At 39.9% G+C, this 24,000-nt stretch overlaps 1 protein-coding gene across 4 annotated transcripts in view; it reads left to right on the plus strand.

The window, feature by feature from the left end:
* The window catches only part of osbpl1a (oxysterol binding protein-like 1A), a 142,837-nt gene that overhangs the window by 34,838 nt on the left and 83,999 nt on the right, over window positions 1–24,000 (plus strand). For 3 of the 4 annotated variants that reach the window (XM_061978168.2, XM_061978165.2, XM_061978167.2), the window contains exons 10-13: window positions 1,585–1,658; window positions 1,858–1,921; window positions 14,480–14,581; window positions 22,386–22,508. In XM_061978168.2, coding sequence (XP_061834152.2) covers window positions 1,585–1,658; window positions 1,858–1,921; window positions 14,480–14,581; window positions 22,386–22,508 — 363 coding nt within the window. The remainder of the gene's footprint in view (window positions 1–1,584; window positions 1,659–1,857; window positions 1,922–14,479; window positions 14,582–22,385; window positions 22,509–24,000) is intronic. The other variant, XM_061978166.2, reaches the window with a different exon arrangement.

Below are 24,000 nucleotides of genomic sequence, written 5' to 3' on the forward strand. Positions count from 1 at the left end.
TTACTGGTTGTATAATAAGGCCATGCAGAATAAGGCATTAATAGTACTTAATGACTAAATAAGAGCCAATATGTTACTAATGGGCATGTTAATAAGCAACTAATTAATGGTAAATGTGTTCCCCATACTAAAGTGTTACCCAATTATGTTTATAGTTCTAATGCATACTTGCCAACCCTCCCGAATTTTCCGGGAGACTCCCGAAATTCAGCGCCTCTCCCGAAAACCTCCCGGGACAAATATTCTCCCGAAAATCTCCTGATTTTCAGCCGGAGCTGGAGGCCACGCCCCCTCCAGCTCAATGCGGACCTGAGTGAGGACAGCCTTTTTTTTATGACGGGAGGAAAACAGGGTGACAAGAACTAAATCATCCAGACTAGAGATAAATTGTATTATTATGTTTATCTTACCTAAAAATAAATATATTTATTAATTTAAAAAAAAAAACTAAATACATTTTTACTATATTTTGCTAAAAACATCAAAATTAATTGTATTTTTATTTGTATTTTTTCTGACTCCTTATTACATCCAGCCATAGAATTATACATTCAAATAAACATATTGGAAATAATTAATTTTAAATGATCATAATAATTCATTTAAGATGACCATATTTAATTATTAAAATAATTGCTTGTTTATCAACAACTTTAGCATTTTATTCATTACATTTTGAAGCTCTCAGAAGCCAAGTTTTGTTATATTCCTTAAGATTTATTTATGCAAGTTTGAAGTATCAATTATCCAAACACAATTTTGTTTGCATATTTTCAGGATGTATATATATATATATATTTATATATATATATTTATATATATATATGTATATGTATGTGTATGTGTATGTGTATGTGTATATATATGTATATATATATATATATATATATGTGTATGAAATACTTGACTTGGTGAATTCTAGCTGTCAATATACTTCTCCACTCTTAACCACGCCCCCGCCCTCAACCACGCCCCCCACCCCCCACCTCCCGAAATCGGAGGTCTCAAGGTTGGCAAGTATGTTTTAATGATACCATATTTTTCGGAGTATAAGTCGCACCTGCCGAAAATGCATAATAAAGAAGGAAAAAAACATATATAAATCGCACTGGAGCCCGAACAAACTGTGAAAAAAAATTGCGACTTATAGTCCGAAAAATACGGTAATTACCTTGATAAAGTTGCAATGATTGAGTCAATTGTGGGTACATCTTTGCTTCTGACATAACATATGGGAGTCATTTGTCCAGTTTGTTACACGATAGTAATTTCCAGGGGATTGAATTTCCCATATTGGAGCTTTTTTAGCAGTCAGAGAGTCCCACTTTATGTTGATTTAGACGTGACTTTCACCCCCCATGCTGTGTTCATTTGGAGAGGGAAGGCAAGAATAGCTCTCTCCTGACTCACGTTTGAGGCCTTTCTATATGCAAATGTGTTTTCCTTCCCGCGTTTATAATGCATTTTGCAAACGTCAAATTGGTGAGGCTTTCCAATTTTTTTTTTCTTCCCCAAAGTTGCAGCTCTCGCCGCCATAAGGGGTGACAACGTGTTTTGCTGATTCCTCCCTTATGTATCCAACAGAGCTCCAGATTCTTTGGCTGGCGCTCCTACTGGGTCGTCCTGCAGGACGGGGTTTTGTCTTGGTACTCTAAACAGTAGGTGACGTCTCTCACTCTCGTAACAAGTGTTCAACTTTGATTAAAAAGAGGCCACGAGAGGCTGGAAATAGAGGAGAATAGATGTGTGTGTGCGTGTGTGTGTGTGTGTGTGTGTGTGTGTGTGTGTGTGTGTGTGTGTGTGTGTGTGTGTGTGTGTGTGTGTGTGTGTGTGTGTGTGTGCCTCCTGCTGCTGAAGGTCTGATGCGGCTGCCAATGTCAGACGACAAGGCTGCAAGTCCCTCACTCACGCTCACTGTCTGGTAAGATGCATTTACACTGACGGCTCAGTTATTAGATGGCGAGTTACCCACGTCGCCTTTCTGCGTTTGTTTGTCTGCTTCTCACTCGCACAAACCACCACCAAAACGGTTCATATTCACCACTTCGCCTCTTGGGTTTTAGCACTTTGTGCATGTCCGAGCGTAAAGGTGTAGGTTCAAAGTCACGGCTGTAGCGATGCAATCATGTCCGACACAAATAAAACTGTCTTCAAACTTGGTGGATATGCAGATGATACACTATATTGCCAAAAGTATTTGGCCACCTGCCTTGACTCACATATGAACTTGAAGTGCCATCCCATTCCTAACCCATAGGGTTCAATATGATGTCAGTCCACATTTTGCAGCTATTACAGCTTCAACTCTTCTGGGAAGGCTGTCCACAAGGTTGCGGAGTGTCTTCCAAAAGCACTTTGGTGAGGTCACACACTGAAGGCCAGTCTCCGTCCTAATTCATCCCAAAGGTTATTCTATCGGGCTCAGGTCAGGACTCTGTGCAGGCCAGTCAAGTTCATCCACACCAGACTCTTGTCATCCATGTCTTTATGGACCTTTGCTTTGTGCACTGGTGCACAGTCATGTTGGAAGAGGAAGGGGCCCGCTCCAAACTGTTCCCACAAGGTTGGGAGCATGGAATTGTCCAAAATGTTTTGGTATCCTGGAGCATTCAAAGTTCCTTTCACTGAAACTAAGGGTCCAAGCCCAACTCCTGAAAAACAACTCCACGCCATAATTCCTCCTCCACCAAATGTCACACTCGGCACAATGCAGTCCGAAATGTAGCGTTTTCCTGGCAACCTCTATCAGATTGCCAGATGGAAAAGCATGATTCATCACTCCAGAGAAGGCGTCTCCACTGCTCTAGAGTCCAGTGGCGACGTGCTTTACACCACTGCATCCCACGCTTTGCACTGGACTTGGTGATGTATGGCTTAGATGCAGCTGCTTGGCCATGGAAACCCATTCCATGAAGCTCTCTGCGTACTGCACGTGGGCTAATTGGAAGGTCACATGAGGTTACTAATCTTAACTACCTAATCTATACCCACATTCGGGCAAAGAAAAACACAAAAGACAACCATTGGGGGGGGAAAAGAAAAAACCTTGAGATGGGACCGCACCTTTAGGGATCCCCCTTCCAGGCTGCAATGGATGTTGGGTGGGTATAATTATTAAATTGTCAAAATAACATATCATGTGGGAGTCCAGTCCAATTGGTAAGCCAACAGATAGTCATAGGGGATGTTCTTTGGAAGAGAGGTCCTACCCCGGTTTACCACTCGGGTCAGCTGGCGCCTTATCCAGACTGGTACCTCTCCAGAAATTATCCGTGGCTACCTGGTACCCTCTCTAGGCAGGAGAATGGTAAATGGGTTAATAATAATAATAATAATAATAATAATAATAGATTGTATTTGTAAAAAGCACAACAACCTCAAAGTGCTACAGTGTATTAAGAAAATAAAAAGATAATAAAAAATAAATACAAATAAAAACTAGAACAGCCAAATAGCTAGAACTAGTATGCATATATCTAAAAAAAAAAGGTTTTTTTAAAAAAAAGGAAGGGTTTTTAAGCCTTTTTAAAAAGCATCCACAGTCGGTGGTGCCCTCAGGTGGTCAGGGAGAGCATTCCACACACTGGGAGCGGCGGAGCAGAAAGCCCGGTTTCCCATTGTCGTAGCTTTGTCCTCGGAGGTTGGAGGAGGTTAGCCTGTCCGGTAGAGGGTTATACTAGTATAGCGCTTTTCTACCTTATGACGGGAGCTGCCATGCAAGGCCCTAACCATGACCCATCAGGAGCAAGGGTGAAGTGTCTTGCTCAAGGACACAATGGACGCCACTAGGTTGGTAGAAGCTGGGGATCGAACAAGGAACCCTCAGGTTGCTGGCACGGCCACTCTCCCAACGGCGCCACGCCGTCCCAATGGTCCCATTCATATGCAAATGGCGTCTTAACGTCACATGTCACAAGCGCTGCAGTGTTTATGGGAGTAAACATGGCTCCAACTCAAGTAGGTCTCAGTCGGGTGCGTTTGTGTCAATTTCAATGATTATGTTCAACCGGAGTCAGCATTTTCATAACCAAATTATTTGGCATCGAAAATTAAGAGGAAAAGGGCATAAATACCACTGATCTAACATGTTAAACATATTACTCTTGATTGTTACAGTAGAAGTGTGGTGCATTCAGTGACACTCTGGAAACACAGACTCTTAAGCTCTTGTTGGACCATTATTCTATTTGGCTCTATAGTGGGTTATTTTGGAGCTGCAGGCGCCCTTAAAATCCTTTCACTTTCTCAAAAATCGACAGTGCGTCTTATAACCCAGGTGCGCCTAATGTACGGAATAATTCTGGCTGTGCTTACCGACCTCGAAGCAATTTAAATAAATACAAATGATGTTGTTTTTTTTACTTGGGACTTCTCGCGGGCCGGATTTTGGACACTGGCGGGCCGTGTCCGGCCCACTAGACATATTACTCTTGATTGTGACAGTAGAAGTGTGGTGCATTCAGTGACACTCTGGAAACACAGACTCTTAAGCTCTTGTTGGACCATTATTCTATTTGGCTCTATAGTGGGTTATTTTGGAGCTGTAGGCGCCCTTAAAATCCTTTCACTTTCTCAAAAATCGACAGTGCCCCTTATAACCCGGTGCGCCTAACGTACAAAATAATTCTGGTTGTGCTTACTGACCTCGAAGCAATTTAAAAAAATAAAAATGGTTTTTTTTTTTTACTTGGGACTTCTCGCGGGCTGGATTTTGGACACTGGCGGGCCGTATCCGGACCACTGATCTAATATGTTAAACATATTACTCTTGATTGTTACAGTAGAAGTGTGGTGCATTCAGTGACACTCTGGAAATACACTCTTAAGCTCTTGTTGGACCATTATTCTATTTGGCTCTATAGTGGGTTATTTTGGAGCTGCAGGCGCCCCTAAAATGTGAAGTGAATTATATTTATATAGCGCTTTTCTCTAGTGACTCAAAGCGCTTTACATAGTGAAAACCCAATATCTAAGTTACATTTAAACCAGTGTGGGTGGCACTGGGAGCAGGTGGGTAAAGTGTCTTGCCCAAGGACACAACGGCAGTGACTAGGATGGCGGAAGCGGGGATCGAACCTGCAACCCTCAAGTTGATGGCACAGCCACTCTACCAACCGAGCTATACCGCCCCAAATCCTTTCACTTTCTCAAAAATCAACAGTGCGCCTTATAACCCGGTGCGCCGAATGTACGGAATAATTCTGGCTGTGCTTACTGACCTCGAAGCAATTTAAATAAATACAAATTATGTTGTTTTTTTTTACTTGGGACTTCTCGCGGGCCGGATTTTGGACACTGGCGGGCCTTATCCGGACCACTAGACATATTACTCTTGATTGTTACAGTAGAAGTGTGGTGCATTCAGTGACACTCTGGAAACACAGACTCTCAAGCTCTTGTTGGACCATTACTCTATTTGGCTCTATAGTGGGTTATTTTGAAGCTGTAGGCGCCCTTAAAATCCTTTCACTTTCTCAAAAATCGACAGTGCGCCTTATAACCCGGTGCGCCTAATGTACGGAATAATTCTGGTTATGCTTACCGACCTCGAAGCAATTTAAAAAAATACAAATTATGTTTTTTTTTTTACTTTGGACTTCTCGCGGGCCGGATTTTGGACACTGGCGGGCCGTATCCGGACCACTAGACATATTCATACCTGCCAACTACTCCGGTTTTCCCGTAATTAGTACGGTTTTCATCAACCTATTCCGGGTTACGGTTGCAGTGATAAAAAATACGGTTTTTCATTAATTAAAAAAAAAGTTTTTTTTAAAATGCGCGAGGCTATTTATAGCACCGCTGCCAAGCACGAGGCACCTGTTGCCATTGTTTCCAAACGAGCGAACGATCATGGAATCAGCCGGAGAAAAATCGCATACGAGTCTTAAACCGAAAAGAAAACTGCAGTCATTCCGTGAAGAATATTCAAAAGCCTATCCGGGAATAATTATCCGTTCCAAAAAGGGTGAAAACTACGTGAATTGCACCTTGTGCAGACAAGATTTTTCGATCGGACACGGAGGAATTAGCATGTAAAAGACCACGTTGGGACAAAAAAACACAAGTCTAATGCCGTTGCTAGCGATACAAGTGGAAAACTTTCAACGTTTTTCGGATTTTAGCCACAAAAAGGTAATGACACCAATGTTATCTATTGGAATTGTTTAGTACTGTTATACTGTTAAAAGTGTTTATACTATTTATGCTTTCAAGTCCAAGTTGAAGAAATCTTGTTAAATGTTGACATCATAACTACCAAAATACAGAAGTATGTCCTTAATATTTTTGCAGTGCTATTTCTGTTGAAAAGTTCAAATGATTACATTAGAGATGTGATGTGCCACTTTTCAAGTGTCTGATGGCTTAAATTAATTTTCATTAATTTTTCATATTTTGAATTCTTTTGAAAGGCTTACAAAAAAACTACATTTGAATTGTAATTCCATGCTATTGACAGGACTATTAATTTTAATGAAGTTAGCTTACCATGTTTACAGTATGATAATTGTGATAGAAATGTGAATTTTAGGCACAGAATATTTTATACAATTGAACAAGGCAGTAGATTATACAAGCTTGGACAGAAAGTTAATAATGACACCATTTTTTTTTAAATGGAATTGTTTAGTACTGTTTAACCATTTGTTTACTGTAAAAAGTGTTTATACTGTTTATACTTTCAATTAACAAATTGAAGTCTTGTGAAAGGTTGACAGGATAACTGGCATTAACTGTCAAAATAATTTCAAACTATTGAAGTTAGCTTACAGAATAAACATGTCAATCAACCCATATGATTTTTGCTGTAATATTTTTGTTTTGAAAAGTCACTGTGACTGATAGAAAAGTGATGGTTTTAGCAACATTTTAACCTGTCTGAATGCTAATAATCATTTTGCGTCGGGGGGCGAAGCCTGAACCCCCCACCAGGACTTTGTCCTGGACCTACCGAGGCCTGCGGCCCCTGGACCCTGGCTACTAGGTTTTTCTGATTTCAAAAGTTGGCAGGTATGCATATTACTCTTGATTGTTACAGTAGAAGTGTGGTGCATTCAGTGACACTCTGGAAACACAGACTCTTAAGCTCTTGTTGGACCATTATTCTATTTGGCTCTATAGTGGGTTATTTTGGAGCTGTAGGCGCCCTTAAAATCCTTTCACTTTCTCAAAAATCGACAGTGCCCCTTATAACCCGGTGCGCCTAACGTACAAAATAATTCTGGTTGTGCTTACAGACCTCGAAGCAATTTAAAAAAATAAAAATTACGTTGTTTTTTTTACTTGGGACTTCTCGCGGGCCGGATTTTGGACACTGGCGGGCCGTATCCGGACCACTAGACATATTACTCTTGATTGTTACAGTAGAAGTGTGGTGCATTCAGTGACACTCTGGAAACACAGACTCTAAAGCTCTTGTTGGACCATTATTCTATTTGGCTCTATAGTGGATTATTTTGGAGCTGTAGGCGCCCTTAAAATCCTTTCACTTTCTCAAAAATCGACAGTGCGCCTTATAACCCGGTGCGCCTAATGTACAGAATAATTCTGGCTGTGCTTACAGACCTCGAAGCAATTTAAAAAAATTAAAATTATGTTGTTTTTTTTTACTTGGGACTTCTCGCGGGCCGGATTTTGGACACTGCCGGGCCGTATCCGGACCACTAGACATATTACTCTTGATTGTTACAGTAGAAGTGTGGTGCATTCAGCGACACTCTGGAAACACAGACTCTTAAGCTCTTGTTGGACCATTATTCTATTTGGCTCTATAGTGGGTTATTTTGGAGCTGTAGGCGCCCTTAAAATCCTTTCACTTTCTCAAAAATCGACAGTGCCCCTTATAACCCGGTGCGCCTAACGTACAAAATAATTCTGGTTGTGCTTACCGACCTCGAAGCAATTTAAAAAAATAAAAATGGTTGTTTTTTTTTACTTGGGACTTCTCGCGGGCCGGATTTTGGACACTGGCGGGCCTTATCCGGACCACTAGACATATTACTCTTGATTGTTACAGTAGAAGTGTGGTGCATTCAGTGACACTCTGGAAATACACTCTTAAGCTCTTGTTGGACCATTATTCTATTTGGCTCTATAGTGGGTTATTTTGGAGCTGCAGGCGCCCCTAAAATCCTTTCACTTTCTCAAAAATCGACAGTGCGTCTTATAACCCGGTGCGCCGAATGTACGGAATAATTCTGGCTGTGCTTACTGACCTCGAAGCAATTTAAATAAATACAAATTATGTTGTTTTTTTTTACTTGGGACTTCTCGCGGGCCGGATTTTGGACACTGGCGGGCCTTATCCGGACCACTAGACATATTACTCTTGATTGTTACAGTAGAAGTGTGGTGCATTCAGTGACACTCTGGAAACACAGACTCTTAAGCTCTTGTTGGACCATTGTTCTATTTGGCTCTATAGAGGGTTATTTTGGAGCTGTAGGCGCCCTTAAAATCCTTTCACTTTCTCAAAAATCGACAGTGCGTCTTATAACCCGGTACGCCTAATGTATGGAATAATTCTGGCTGTGCTTACCGACCTCGAAGCAATTTAAAAAAATACAAATTATGTTGTTTTTTTTACTTGAGACTTCTCGCGGGCCGGATTTTGGACACTGGCAGGCCGTATCCGGACCAGTGATCTAATATGTCAAACATATTACTCTTGATTGTTACAGTAGAAGTGTGGTGCATTCAGTGACACTCTGGAAACACAGACTCTTAAGCTCTTGTTGGACCATTATTATATTTGGCTCTATAATGAGTTATTTTGGAGCTGTAGGCGCCCTTAAAATCCTTTCACTTTCTCAAAAATCGACAGTGCGCCTTATAACCCGGTGTGCCTAATGTACGGAATAATTCTGGCTGTGCTTACCGACCTTGAAGCAATTTAAAAAAATAAAAATTATGTTGTTTTTTTACTTGGGACTTCTCGCGGGCCGGATTTTGGACACTGGCGGACCGTAGTTTGGGGACCACTGATCTAATATGTTAAACATATTACTCTTGATTGTTACAGTAGAAGTGTGGTGCATTCAGTGACACTCTGGAAACACAGACTCTTAAGCTCTTGTTGGACCATTATTCTATTTGGCTCTATAGTGGGTTATTTTGGAGCTGTCGGCGCCCTTAAAATCCTTTCACTTTCTCAAAAATCGACAGTGCGCCATATAACCAGGTGCGCCTAACGTACGGAATAATTCTGGCTGTGCTTACCGACCTCGAAGCAATTAAAAAAAATAAAAATTATTTTTGTTTTGTTTTTTACTTGGGTCTTCTCGCGGGCCGGATTTTGGACACTGGCGGGCCGTATCCGGACCACTAGACATATTACTCTAGATTGTTACTGTAGAAGTGTGGTGCATTCAGTGACACTCTGGAAACACAGACTCTAAAGCTCTTGTTGGACCATTACTCTCTTTGACTCTATAGTGGGTTATTTTGGAGCTGTAGGCGCCCTTAAAATCCTTTCACTTTCTCAAAAATCGACAGTGCGTCTTATAAACCGGTGTGCCTAACGTACGGAATAATTCTGGCTGTGCTTACCGACCTCGAAGCAATTTTAATAAATAAAAATTGTTTTTTTTTTACTTGGGACTTCTCGCGGGCCGGATTTTTGACACTGGCGTACCGTATCCGGACGACTAGACATATTACTCTAGATTGTTACAGTAGAAGTGTGGTGCATTCAGTGACACTCTGGAAACACAGACTCTAAAGCTCTTGTTGGACCATTATTCTATTTGGCTCTATAGTGGGTTATTTTGGAGCTGTAGGCGCCCTTAAAATCCTTTCACTTTCTCAAAAATTGACAGTGCGTCTTATAACCTGGTGCGCCTAATGTACGGAATAATTCTGGCTGTGCTTACCGACCTCGAAGCAATTTAAAAAAATACAAATTATGTTGTTTTTTTTACTTGGGCCGAATTTTGGACACTGGCGGGCTGTATCTTGGGGACAACTGATCTAATATGTTAAACATATTACTCTTGATTGTTACAGTAGAAGTGTGGTGCATTCAGTGACACTCTGGAAACACAGACTCTTAAGCTCTTGTTGGACCATTATTCTATTTGGCTCTATAGTGGGTTATTTTGGAGCTGTCGGCGCCCTTAAAATCCTTTCACTTTCTCAAAAATCGACAGTGCGCCATATAACCAGGTGCGCCTAACGTACGGAATAATTCTGGCTGTGCTTACCGACCTCGAAGCAATTAAAAAAAATACAAATTATGTTTGTTTTGTTTTTTACTTGGGTCTTCTCGCGGGCCGGATTTTGGACACTGGCGGGCCGTATCCGGACCACTAGACATATTACTCTTGATTGTTACAGTAGAAGTGTGGTGCATTCAGTGACACTCTGGAAACTAGAGATGTGCGGATAGGCAATTATTTCATCCGCAACCGCATCAGAAAGTCGTCAACCATCCGCCATCCACCCGATGTAACATTTGATCAGAACCGCACCCGCCCGCACCCGCCAGTTGTTATATATCTAATATAGACGATGCAAGGCATTAGTGAGGTTATAAAGCTTTTGTCTGTTAAAGAAAGGAGACTGATCCAATGCAGCACAGACATTCGCGTGCCACGCTGTCACGACCCAGACGCACACCAGTGCGCAATCATATGGGAGCCGCGCTGAGCGCACCTCCAAGCGCGTCTCGCTGCCGGCGACGGCCGGGTATGGGCCCGACGCTCCAGCGCCATCCATTTTCAAGGCTAGTTGATTCGGCAGGTGGGTTGTTACACACTCCTTAGCGGGTTCCAACTTCCATGGCCACCGTCCTACTGTCTATATCAACCAGGGTGAGCCCCACCCCTTTCGTGAGCGCACTGCGCGCGGAGTGACCCCTGTTACGCGCCCCCGGCAACAGGGGTGGCGGGCAGGTAAGCTGCGCGGGTGGAGCGCGCGGAGTGACCCCTGTTACGAGCCCCCGGCCACGGGGGTGGCGAGCAGGTAAGCTGCTTACGAGGCGGGGTGTCGGTGCGGTGGGCGCGGTGGTGACCCTGGACGTGCGTCGGGCCCTTCTCGCGGATCGCCTCAGCTACGGCTCCCGGTGGGGCCCTCTCGGGGGAAGGGGCCTCGGTCCCGGACCCCGGCGAGGCGTCCCTTCTCCGCTCCGTAAAAGTGTCCATCTCTTTTTCTTTTTTTTTCTTCTGTTGTGGCATATGCAGCAGGTGCCTGCTCGTTTTTCGTATGTGGGTAACAACATTTAACTATGTATATATATTTCCGAATTGGTTTAACTGCCACCCGCCTGAATCTATTTAAAATCTTATTTTTTTTTTATTTCAACCGCCCGACCCGCGGATAAAATCTAATTTTTTTTAATTTCATCCGCCCGATCCGCGGATAATCCGCAGACTCCGCGGTTGTGCCCGCAAACCGCGCATCTCTACTGGAAACACAGACTCTAAAGCTGTTTTTTTTACTTGGGACTTCTCATGGGCCGAATTTTGGACACTGGCGGGCCGTATCCGGACCACTAGACATATTACTCTTGATTGTTACAGTAGAAGTGTGGTGCATTCAGTGACACTCTGGAAACACAGACTCTAAAGCTCTTGTTGGACCATTATTCTATTTGGCTCTACAGTGGGTTATTTTGGAGCTTTAGGCGCCCTTAAAATCCTTTCACTTTCTCAAAAATCAACAGTGCGCCTTATAACCCTGTGCGCCTAATGTACGAAATAATTCTGGCTGTGCTTACCGACCTCGAAGCAATTTAAAAAAATAAAAATTCTGTTGTTTTTTTTACTTGGGACTTCTCGCGGGCCGAATTTTGGACACTGGCGGGCTGTATCCGGACCACTAGACATATTACTCTTGATTGTTACAGTAGAAGTGTGGTGCATTCAGTGATACTCTGGAAACACAGACTCTTAAGCTCTTGTTGGACCATTATTCTGTTTGGCTCTACAGTGGGTTATTTTGGAGCTGTAGGCGCCCTTAAAATCCTTTCACTTTCTCAAAAGTCGACAGTGCGTCTTATAACCCGGTGCGCCTAATGTACGGAATAATTCTGGCTGTGCTTACCGACCTCGAAGCAATTTAAAAAAATAAAAATTATGTTGTTTTTTTTTTTTTTTACTTGGGACTTCTCGCGAGCCGGATTTTGGACACTGCCGGGCCGTATCCAGACGACTAGACATATTACTCTTGATTGTTACAGTAGAAGTGTGGTGCATTCAGTGACACTCAGACTCCAAAGCTCTTGTTGGACCATTACTCTCTTTGACTCTATAGTGGGTTATTTTGGAGCTGTCCCCAATTAAAAAAAAAAAAAAAAAACATGTTTAATCGTATAAATGGAGACATATTTTGCGTAAAACAGGGCGTATGAAAATTGAGGATTATGGCTTTATTTTCTATGATTAAAATTTAACAGATTGCTGCAAAAATACAAAAAAAAAAACCTATCTCGTTTACACAAAAAGATCTAGTCTGGTTGGTTGTATGTAATACTTTGTACATTTTTTACCACAATGTATAAAAAATTACAAAGCAGCACTCTAGTAACATTTGTTTTAGTCTTGAATGGCACTAAAACACAAAGTTCCCCAGCTTTTTGTTTACGACCCTTTTATTTTCCTCACCGTTCCAGCATGTACGGTAGTCTCTAATTATGTAGCAACATTCCCCCACTCACTCTCGCCTGCCTCCCTCTTCTCTGTGCTGTGCGTGTGTGTGTGTGTGTGTGTGTGTGTGTGTGTGTGTGTGTGTGTGTGTGTGTGTGTGTAACCCCTCCCTCCTCCTTTCTATTCGGCGCCAACACCTACGCTAGTGCACATTTTGATCAATCATGTGCGGCTTCAACAGGCAAAAAAAAGACTGATTTAAAAAAAATAAAAATAAAAATAAAAAAAAAACCTGCCACATTCACTTCAAAGAGCCAGCTCTAATACCCGTGCACTGTGGTATTTGCAGCAAAGCGCATCAAGCCATACGTCAAATTAAAGGTCTTCACAGGGGCTTTCCGGAGCTGTAACTATTTGGGAAATACGGTGTAATATGATGTAATAATGATTCAACTTTTTTTTTTTTTTTTTACTTGTAAAGGTCACCAATCTCCTTGTGAAAAATAAGACAACTTAAAAGCCCTTGATAAACCTATTCCACATGACCCATATTTCATATAACATTTGACCTCATCTACACTATATTGCCAAAAGTATTTGGCCACCCATCCAAATGATGAGAATCAGGTGTCCTAGTCACAGGTGTATAAAATCAAGCACTTAGGCATGGAGACTGTTTCTACAAACATTTGTGAAAGAATGGGCAGTGATTTCCAGCGTGCAACTGTCATAGGATGCCACCTGTGCAACAAATCCAGTCGTGAAATTTCCTCGCTCCTAAATATTCCAAAGTCCATTTTATTATAAGAAAATGGAAGATTTTGGGAACAACAGCAACTCAGCCACCAAGTGGTAGGCCACGTAAACTGACAGAGAGGTGCAGAGACTTTCTGCACAGTCAGTTGCTACAGAGCTCTAAACTTCATGTGACTTTCCAAGTAGCCCACGTACAGTACACAGAGAGCTTCATGGAATGGGTTTCCATGGCAGAGCAGCTGAATCTAAGCCATACATCACCAAGTCCAATGCAAAGCGTGGGATGCAGTGGTGTAAAGCACGTCGCCACTGGACTCTAGAGCAGTGGAGACGCCTTCTCTGGACTGATGAATCACGCTTTTCCATCTGGCAATCTGATGGACTAGTCTGGGTTTGGAGGTTGCCAGGAAAACGGTACATTTCGAGTGTGAAATTTGGTGGAGGAGGAATTATGGTGTGGTTTTTTTTTTTAAGGAGTTGGGCCCCTTAGTTCCAGTGAAAGGAACTTTGATTGCTCCAGGATACCAAAACATTTTGGACAATTCCATGCTCCCATGTTCCTTGTAGGAACAGTTTGGAGCGGGCCCCTCTTCCTCTTCCAACATGACTGTGCACAAAGTAAAGGTCCATAAAGACATGGATGACAAGAGTCTGGTGTGGATGAACTTGACTGGAGTCCTGACCTGAGCCCGATAGAACACCTTCGGGATGAATGAGAACGGTGTGTGACCTCACCAATGCGCTTTTGGAAGAATGGTGGAAAAATTCCTATAAACACACTCCGCAACCTTGTGGACAGCCTTCCCAGATGAGTTGAAGCTGTAATAGCTGCAAAAGGTGGACCGACATCATACTGAACCCTACGGGTTAGGAATGGGATGGCACTTCAAGTTCAGATGTGAGTCAAGGCAGGTGGCCAAATACTTTTGTGTATTTACTCACGTACATCTATTAATTGTCCTAAACTGATAACAATGCCCAGTCTTAAACGTATGGACACACTCTTCTTCACTGCACAGTTGCCCATTCACCCTCATTCGGTACAGTTCCAGATGAAATCCTTTGCAGCTGGAAAATGTGCTGTGTAAATTTATTTGACCATTTTTACGTTTTTCTTTCCCCCCTTCCCGCCTTTCCAGATCCGTTCCAAAGATAACTGCATCTTCACCCTAAAGTGCTTCGATGACAGCGTCCATTACTTCAAAGTATCACCTAAAATGGAGCCCGAGGCGACAAGAAAAGTAGGTTGATTTAGATGTAATCTCCATGCTGGCAGATCAATTTGTCGGCGTGACCTCAGTGCAGGAATATGCTTCTGGACTATTTTGTCAATACTGAGTGATGGCTGTGAGAAAAAAAACAAGATAAACAAATGTGTGACAAAAAAAAACACCTCATTTGGAATGTTTTTTGTTTGTTTTTTTCATTTTGTACTGGCACTTCTCAAAGTAAAACGTCGATGGTGAAGTGTTTCTACCTTGTTATTACCAGTTAAATGTCAAATTATTTCGCTAGCCGTCAAATAGATTGTTATTCCAATCACTCCACACACAGAATCGGTCTATATCTGTAGTTTAACAAGAGTTGGCATAAACCCTCAGAACACAAAAAGTGTTTAGCAACAAAAAAAACAGTATCTAGTGAGAATGCAAAAGAAGAAATGTTTACAATATCACATTTTTAAGCCAAAATGATGCATACCAACTTCCTCTTTCATTACCAAAATATGCAAAAATTGCCCCCCTGGATGGTTGTTTGTCTATATGTGGCCAGCGATTGGCTGGCATCCAGTCAAGAGTGTACCCGCCTCCTGCACCAAGTCAGCTGGGATAGGCTCCAGCTTACCCGTGACCCCAATAAGGATACGCGGTATAGAAAATGCATAGATGGATAGTTGACTGTCTATTGTGTAGCTGAAAACTACACAATAAAGTGCAGGGGAAAAGACCGTAGGAACTAGGGACTGTTTTCATAAAAAAGTATTCATACTGTACCTCTTAAAGTAAATGGAATGAATCTGTTCCAGCGTCAAATCTGTGAATATCCTTTATCAACTGTACTGTGTAGACAATTTGAATGATATGAATGGTATATGAGCGTATTAGACTATGAATGGTATATGAGTGTATTAGACTATGAATGGTATATGAGTGTATTAGACTATGAATGGTATATGAGTGTATTAGACTATCAATGGTATATGAGTGTATTAGACTATGAATGGTATATGAGTGTATTAGACTATGAATGGTATATGAGTGTATTAGACTATCAATGGTATATGAGTGTATTAGACTATGAATGGTATATGAGTGTGTTAGACTATGAATGGTATATGAGCGTATAAGACTATGAATGGTATATGAGCGTATAAGACTATGAATGGTATATGAGTGTATTAGACTATGAATGGTATATGAGTGTATTAGACTATCAATGGTATATGAGTGTATTAGACTATGAATGGTATATGAGTGTATTAGACTATGAATGGTATATGAGTGTATTAGACTATGAATGGTATATGAGTGTGTTAGACTATGAATGGTATATGAGTGTATTAGACTATCAATGGTATATGAGTGTATTAGACTATGAATGGTATATGAGTGTATTAGACTATGAATGGTATATGAGTGTGTTAGACTATGAATGGTATATGAGCATATAAGACTATGAATGGTATATGAGTGTATTAGACTATGAATGGTATATGAGTGTATTAGACTATGAATGGTATATGAGAGTATTAGACTATGAATGGTTTATGAGAGTATTAGACTATGAATGGTATATGAGAGTATTAGACTATGAATGGTATATGAGTGTATTAGACTATGAATGGTATATGAGCGTATTAGACTGTGAATGTTATGAGTGTATTAGACTATGAATGGTATATGAGCGTATTAGACTATGAATGTTATGAGTGTATTCGATTATGAATGGTATATGAGAGTATTAGACTATGAATGTTATGAGAGTATTAGACTGAATGGTATATGAGAGTATTAGACTATGAATGGTATATGAGTGTGTTAGACTATGAATGGTATATGAGCGTATAAGACTGAATGGTATATGAGTGTATTAGACTATGAATGGTATATGAGTGTATTAGACTATGAATGGTACATGAGAGTATTAGACTATGAATGGTTTATGAGAGTATTAGACTATGAATGGTATATGAGAGTATTAGACTATGAATGGTATATGAGTGTATTAGACTATGAATGGTATATGAGCGTATTAGACTGTGAATGTTATGAGTGTATTAGACTATGAATGGTATATGAGCGTATTAGACTATGAATGTTATGAGAGTATTAGACTATGAATGGTATATGAGAGTATTAGACTATGAATGGTATACAAGTGTATTGGACTATGAGTGGTATACGAGTGTATTAGACTATGAATGGTATATGAGTGTATTAGACTATGAATGGTATATGGGTGTAATAGACTATGAATGGTATATGAGCATATTAGACTATAAATGGTATATGGGTGTATTAGATTCTGAATGGTATATGAGTGTATTAGACTATGAATGGTATATGAGTGTATTCGACTATGAATGGTATATGAGTGTATTAGATTATGAATGGTATATGGGTGTATTAGATTATGAATGGTATATGAGAGTATTAGACTATGAATGGTATATGAGTGTATTAGACTATGAATGGTATATAAGTAACATTCAACATTTCGAAATGCGATTTAAGCGTAAAAATGAGCTAAAACACTCTTTCAAAAGTCACATTATATGCATCTTGCTCTATACACTTTTTGCATCCGGAAAGTATTCACAGCGCTTAAATGTTTTCCCATTTTATTATGTTACAGCCTTATTCCAAAATGGGATGAGTTCATTTTTGTCCTCAAATTTCTACAGACCATACCCCATAATGACAATGTAAAAATGTTGTTTGAAATAAATTTGCAAATGTATTAAAAATACAAAAAAACTGAAGAAAATCACATAAGTATTCACAGCATTCGCTCAATACAATTAATGTACATAGAATTTCTCAACGTTTCTCCAGCGGGACGTGACTTTTCAGCAGTGTTGGGTTAGTTACTGAAAACCAGTAACTAGTTACAGTTACTAGTTACTTTATTTCAACAGTAACTCAGTTACTAACTCAGTTACTTACACCAAAAAGTAATGCATTACTGTGAAAAGTAACTATTTAGTTACTTCTTTTCTTCTTTTTTTTTTAAGGCTCCCATTAATGCCCTTTTAGCCTTCATTTCAGTACTGTTATTGCACTGGAGAATAATACAATCTGTTGATCAACTTGACATGCATTTGCATCACTGAACTCTGCTAAGCAATGTGGTCTACATACAACACACAAAGACAAAGATATGTTTCAAAAGGGCCAATTTATTTCAGGCCAGAACAAATTGACAAAACTATTTTAAATAGCTGCAACATAATGGCACTTTAATGTTAACTTTAAGTAGATAGGATCTGTGATCCAAGACACAACTTACATTTAACTAAAATATAATTTTTTTTGTGCTCGACAAAAGAAAAGTATTGAGAATATCTCCATGTTAAGAAACTCGACTTCTGGCCTCGCCATGATGTCTTGTTAGTTGTTATGAGAGTAGCATATGTGTGTGTGTGTGTGGCCCTTTAAGATATGACAGCATGTGAGGTGAGTGACGTCAGTGAGTGAGTGGGCGAGAGAGGTGAGGGAGCCACACACAAGCACGCCTTTTCTTTTCCTTGTGACACAGAAGGACGACACTGCAGCGCTCCAATAAAACACACTCAGATCTTCCGTTTCTAGCCGATGCTACATAAAAAATTAACGTAAAATAACGCAGTAACGCATCATGTAGTAACGGTAACTGAGTTACTGAATATAAAAAAATAACGCGTTGGATTACTAGTTACCACCGAAAATAACGGCGTCAGTCCCAACACTGCTTTTCAGTCACCTCCGTAACCTCTCTGCCCTCCTGTTCCCGGCTGCTTACTGTTAAAGACAACAGATGATTAGATTAACTCGTACCACCTGGGAAATGTAATCACCTGTCAGCTGTGTCTCGCCGTCTGCACTTGCCCCGCCCTTATCTGATGGTGCCCTGCCCTCAACACCATAGACAGAGGCGGTGACCTTTGCTCCTGCAGGCAGCGCTGGCCACACCTCCCTCCACAGTATGTAAATGTGTTTTTATTTTTATTTTAGTACATTTATTTTAAAAAGTATTTTCATATTGTCAAAACTGTTTAATGTATATATTAATGATATGTTTAATACATCCAAAATACTGAAATGTATACTATTTGCAGACGACAAATATATTCTACAGTAGTGATGACTATCATGAGCTCATAAATAAAGTAAACACAGAACTAAACATAGTAAAAAAAAATGAATGGACACAAATAAATTATCTTTGAATATAAATAAAACTAAGATAGTGATGTTTGGAAATCGCAACATAACGTCTGAACAGAAAATAAGTATTGATGGTACCCAAGTTGAAATCGTAAATGAGAATACATTTTTGGGAGTAATAATTGATAGTAAACCATCATGGAAATCTCATGTCAGACACATTAAAACAAAAATCTCCAAAAGCCTCTCAATTATAAATAAAGCAAAACTATACCTCAATGAAAATGCACTCCGTACTCTATAATGCACCTTGGTACTCCCATACCTTACATACTGTGTTGAAGTATGGGGGAATACTTACCACAACACAATTCATCCTCTGATCATATTACAGAAAAGAGCAGTGCGGATCATTCACAACGTTGGTTACTTAGAACCTACTCATAATCTGTTTATGCAATCAAAGTTGCTCAAATTTCATGACCTTGTTAAATATAATACATTAATAATCTTAAATAAGGCATTTAACAAATTATTGCCGCCTAATCTACAACGTTTTTTTATAAGACAAGTGCAGGCTCATAACTTGAGAGGCTTTGGATATTTCTTATTGCCGAGAGCTCAAACCACTCGTAAACGATTTTGTGTGTCTGTATGAGGAGTAAAACTATGGAACAAACTGGACTTACAACACAAAACTATTAATGGATTTAAACTATTATACAAACATGGGGTCTGGTTCGAATATAGAGATGAGGGTCTTTGACCTGCTGCTATAAGCTGTCTCAAAGTGTTAACATGTGCTCAATGTTTCCTTACCATTATTGCTATGTTTTCTATTACCATTGTTGGTATTTTGTCTATTACCATTGTTGGTATGTTGTCTATTACCATTGTTGGTATTTTGTCTATTACCATTGTTGGTATGTTGTCTATTACCATTGTTGGTATGTTGTCTATTACCATTGTTGGTATTTTGTCTATTAACATTGTTGGTATGTTGTCTATTACCATTGTTGGTATTTTGTCTATTACCATTGTTGGTATGTTGTCTATTACCATTGTTGGTATTTTGTCTATTACCATTGTTGGTATTTTGTCTATTACCATTGTTGGTATTTTGTCTATTACCATTGTTGGTATATTGTCTATTACCATTGTTGGTATTTTGTCTATTACCATTGTTGGTATTTTGTCTATTACCATTGTTGGTATTTTGTCTATTACAGGGGTCGGCAACCCGCGGCTCTAGAGCCGCATGCGGCTCTTTAGCGCCGCCCTAGTGGCTCTCTGGAGCTTTTTCAAAAAATTTATGAAAAATGGAAAAAGATGAGGGGGAAAAATATATTTTTGTTTTAATATGGTTTCTGTAGGAGGACAAACATGATCCAAATCTCCCTAATTGTTACAAAGCACACTGTTTATATTAAACATGCTTCACTGATTCGAGTATTTGGCGAGCGCCGTTTTGTCCTACTAATTTTGTCGGTCCTTGAACTCACCGTAGTTTGTTTACATGTATAACTTTCTCCGACTTTCTAGGACGTGTTTTATGCCACTTCTTTTTCTGTCTCATTTTGTCCACCAAACTTTTAATGTTGTGCATGAAAGGTGAGTTTTGTTGATGTTATTGACTTGTGTGGAGTGCTAATCAGACATATTTGGTCACTGCGTGACTGCAAGCTAATCGATGCTAGCAGGCTATTTAGGCTAGCTATATGTACATATTGCATCATTATGCCTCATTTGTAGCTATATTTCAGCTCATTTAGTTTCCTTTAAGTCCTCTTAATTCCATGACACACTATCTGTATGTAATATGGCTTTTAATTTTTTGCGGCTCCAGACAGATTTGTTTTTTGTAGTTTTGGTCCAATATGGCTCTTTCAACATTTTGGGTTGCCGACCCCTGGTCTATTACCATTGTTGGTATTTTGTCTATTACCATTGTTGGTATTTTGTCTATTACCATTATTGCTATTTTGTCTATTACCATTGTTGCTATGTTGTCTATTACCATTGTTGGTATTTTGTCTATTACCATTGTTGCTATTTTGTCTATTACCATTGTTGCTATTTTGTCTATTACCATTGTTGGTATGTTGTCTATTACCATTGTTGGTATTTTGTCTATTACCATTGTTGGTGTTTTGTCTATTACCATTGTTGATGTTTTGTCTATTACCATTATTGCTATGTTTTCTATTCCCATTATTGCTATATTGTCTATTACCATTATTGCTATATTGTCTATTACCATTATTGCTATATTGTCTATTACCATTATTGCTATGTTGTCTATTACCATTATTGGTATTTTGTCTATTACCATTATTGCTATATTGTCTATTACCATTATTGCTATGTTGTCTATTACCATTGTTGGTATTTTGTCTATTACCATTATTGCTATATTGTCTATTACCATTATTGCTATGTTGTCTATTACCATTGTTGGTATTTTGTCTATTACCATTATTGCTATATTGTCTATTACCATTATTGCTATGTTGTCTATTACCATTATTGGTATTTTGTCTATTACCATTATTGCTATATTGTCTATTACCATTATTGCTATATTGTCTATTACCATTGTTGGTATATTCATTCTTCCTACATTGTTGATACATATTATTGTTACAGTGTAATAATTATAGTTACCTGTGGTAATGCCACCATGATACAACATCTGTATTATAATCCTTGAACAAAGTAAGAGTGAAACTCATGTGAATAATCACTGAATGGAGAACTGGGGGTGGGATTAAATAAGTTCCTTTCAGGCAAAACTGGACAATCATGCACTATTTTAATTTATATTATCATGTGTTGTCAACTTGTACTTCTTCATGTCATTGCCTGAAATAAATGAATAAGCGAAAATGAATGAAAAAATATTGTCTGTAGAAGTTTGAGGACAACATTCAATTTTGGAATAAGGCTGTAACATAACAGAATGTGGAAGCTCTGTGAATACTTTCCAGATGCACTGATTATACAGAGTAGATGTTTATTTTATTTTGTATCCGTCACACAATTATTTAAAAGGAAAGAGTACGCCGCTCTTACACCTGAAAACTAAATAGATAACCCGTTTCCATTTTGTTCTCTCAGATGTTTTGTGTGACTTTTAGAGGCTTTCTATAAATGCTGTAATTACAGCCGGGGCATGCATCAAAAGTACAAAGAACATTTCTGAAATGTGAAAAGCCTATTATTTTAGTGTTTTTTTTTATACCTTTGATCGTGATCTGCCGTGCATAAAACGTAGCGCTCTTTGAGCAGCGACGGAGCTAATGTTGTCATTGTGCCGAGGTGCAAACTGCATGAATAACATTGAGTCCATTGTAAACAATAATACTGCAAGGCTTTTTACGGCAACATTTTAAAGGCTATACTTCAAACACTGCTAATTCCACCCTGTGGGGTTGATACAAAAGCTCCATCGGGAGGTCACCTACAGCCGCGGATGTTAATGTCACTGTATCTTAGATCTTGACACAAACAATAATTAGAGACCCGGACGGTCATTTACTTCAACCGAGCTGTACAATTAGAGCACTTTTGATATTTTTAATGGGTTTTCAAGCAGTGCGACTTTGAATTGAGAAGATCCTACGCTTGCTCCTCCACATAATTGTCCATCCTTGACAACTGGCGGACTTTCTCCTCGCAGGCTTGGCAGAACGCCGTGGAGGAGCACTCTGCCTTCAGCACTCACTACTGCACCCAGGAGCAAGGCAGCGAGGAGGAGGAGGATGAAGGCCCTTCACTGGGGCAGCTGGCTGACTCACTGCAGGTGGCTTTAAAACAAACAAGTAATAACAGCAATTATTGTGTCAGCGTAATCATTAGGCTGTGTATTTTTTATTTATTTACAAACCCCGTTTCCATATGAGTTGGGAAATTGTGTTAGATGTAAATATAAACGGAATACAATGATTTGCAAATCATTTTCAACCCATATTCAGTTGAATATGCTACAAAGACAACATATTTGATGTTCAAACTGATTTTTGCAAATAATCATTAACTTTAGAATTTGATGCCAGCAACACGTGACAAAGAAGTTGGGAAAGGTGACAATAAATACTGATAAAGTTGAGGAATGCTCATCAAACACTTATTTGGAACATCCCACAGGTGAGCAGGCAAATTGAGAACAGGTGGGTGCCATTATTGGGTATAAAAGTAGATTCCATGAAATGCTCAGTCATCCACAAACAAGGATGGGGCGAGGGCCACCACTTTGTCAACAAATGCGTGAGCAAATTGTTGAACAGTTTAAGAACAACATTTCTCAACCAGCTATTGCAAGGAATTTAGGGATTTCACCATCTACGGTCCGTAATATCATCAAAGGGTTCAGAGAATCTGGAGAAATCACTGCATGTAAGCAGCTAAGCCCGTGACCTTCGATCCCTCAGGCTGTACTGCATCAACATGCGACGTCAGTGTGTAAAGGATATCACCACATGGGCTCAGGAACACTTCAGAAACCCACTGTCAGTAACTACAGTTGGTCGCTACATCTGTAAGTGCAAGTTAAAACTCTCCTATGCAAGGCGAAAACCGTTTATCAACAACACCCAGAAACGCCGTCGGCTTTGCTGGGCCTGAGCTCATCTAAGATGGACTGATACAAAGTGGAAAAGTGTTCTGTGGTCTGACGAGTCCACATTTCAAATCGTTTTTGGAAACTGTGGACGTCGTGTCCTCCGGACCAAAGAGGAAAAGAATCATCCAGATTGTTATAGGAGCAAAGTTGAAAAGCCAGCATCTGTGATGGTATGGGGGTGTATTAGTGACCAAGACATGAGTAACTTACACATCTGTGAAGGCACCATTAATGCTGAAAGGTACATCCAAGCAACGCTATCATGGACGCCCCTGCTTATTTCAGCAAGACAATGCCAAGCCACGTGTTACATCAACGTGGCTTCGTAGTAAAAGAGTGCGGGTACTAGACTGGCCTGCCTGTAGTCCAGACCTGTCTCCCATTGAAAATGTGTGGCGCATTATGAAGCCTAAAATACCACAACGGAGACCCCCGGACTGTTGAACAACTTAAGCTGTACATCAAGCAAGAATGGGAAAGAATTCCACCCGAGAAGCTTCAAAAATGTGTCTCCTCAGTTCCCAAATGTTTACTGAGTGTTGTTAAAAGGAAAGGCCATGTAACACAGTGGTGAACATGCCCTTTCCCAACTACTTTGGCACATGTTGCAGCCATGAAATTCTAAGTTAATTATTATTTGCAAAAAAAAATTAAGTTTATGAGTTTGAACATC

Source organism: Nerophis lumbriciformis, linkage group LG18 (genome assembly GCF_033978685.3).
Source record: "Nerophis lumbriciformis linkage group LG18, RoL_Nlum_v2.1, whole genome shotgun sequence".
Classification (NCBI taxonomy): domain Eukaryota; kingdom Metazoa; phylum Chordata; class Actinopteri; order Syngnathiformes; family Syngnathidae; genus Nerophis; species Nerophis lumbriciformis.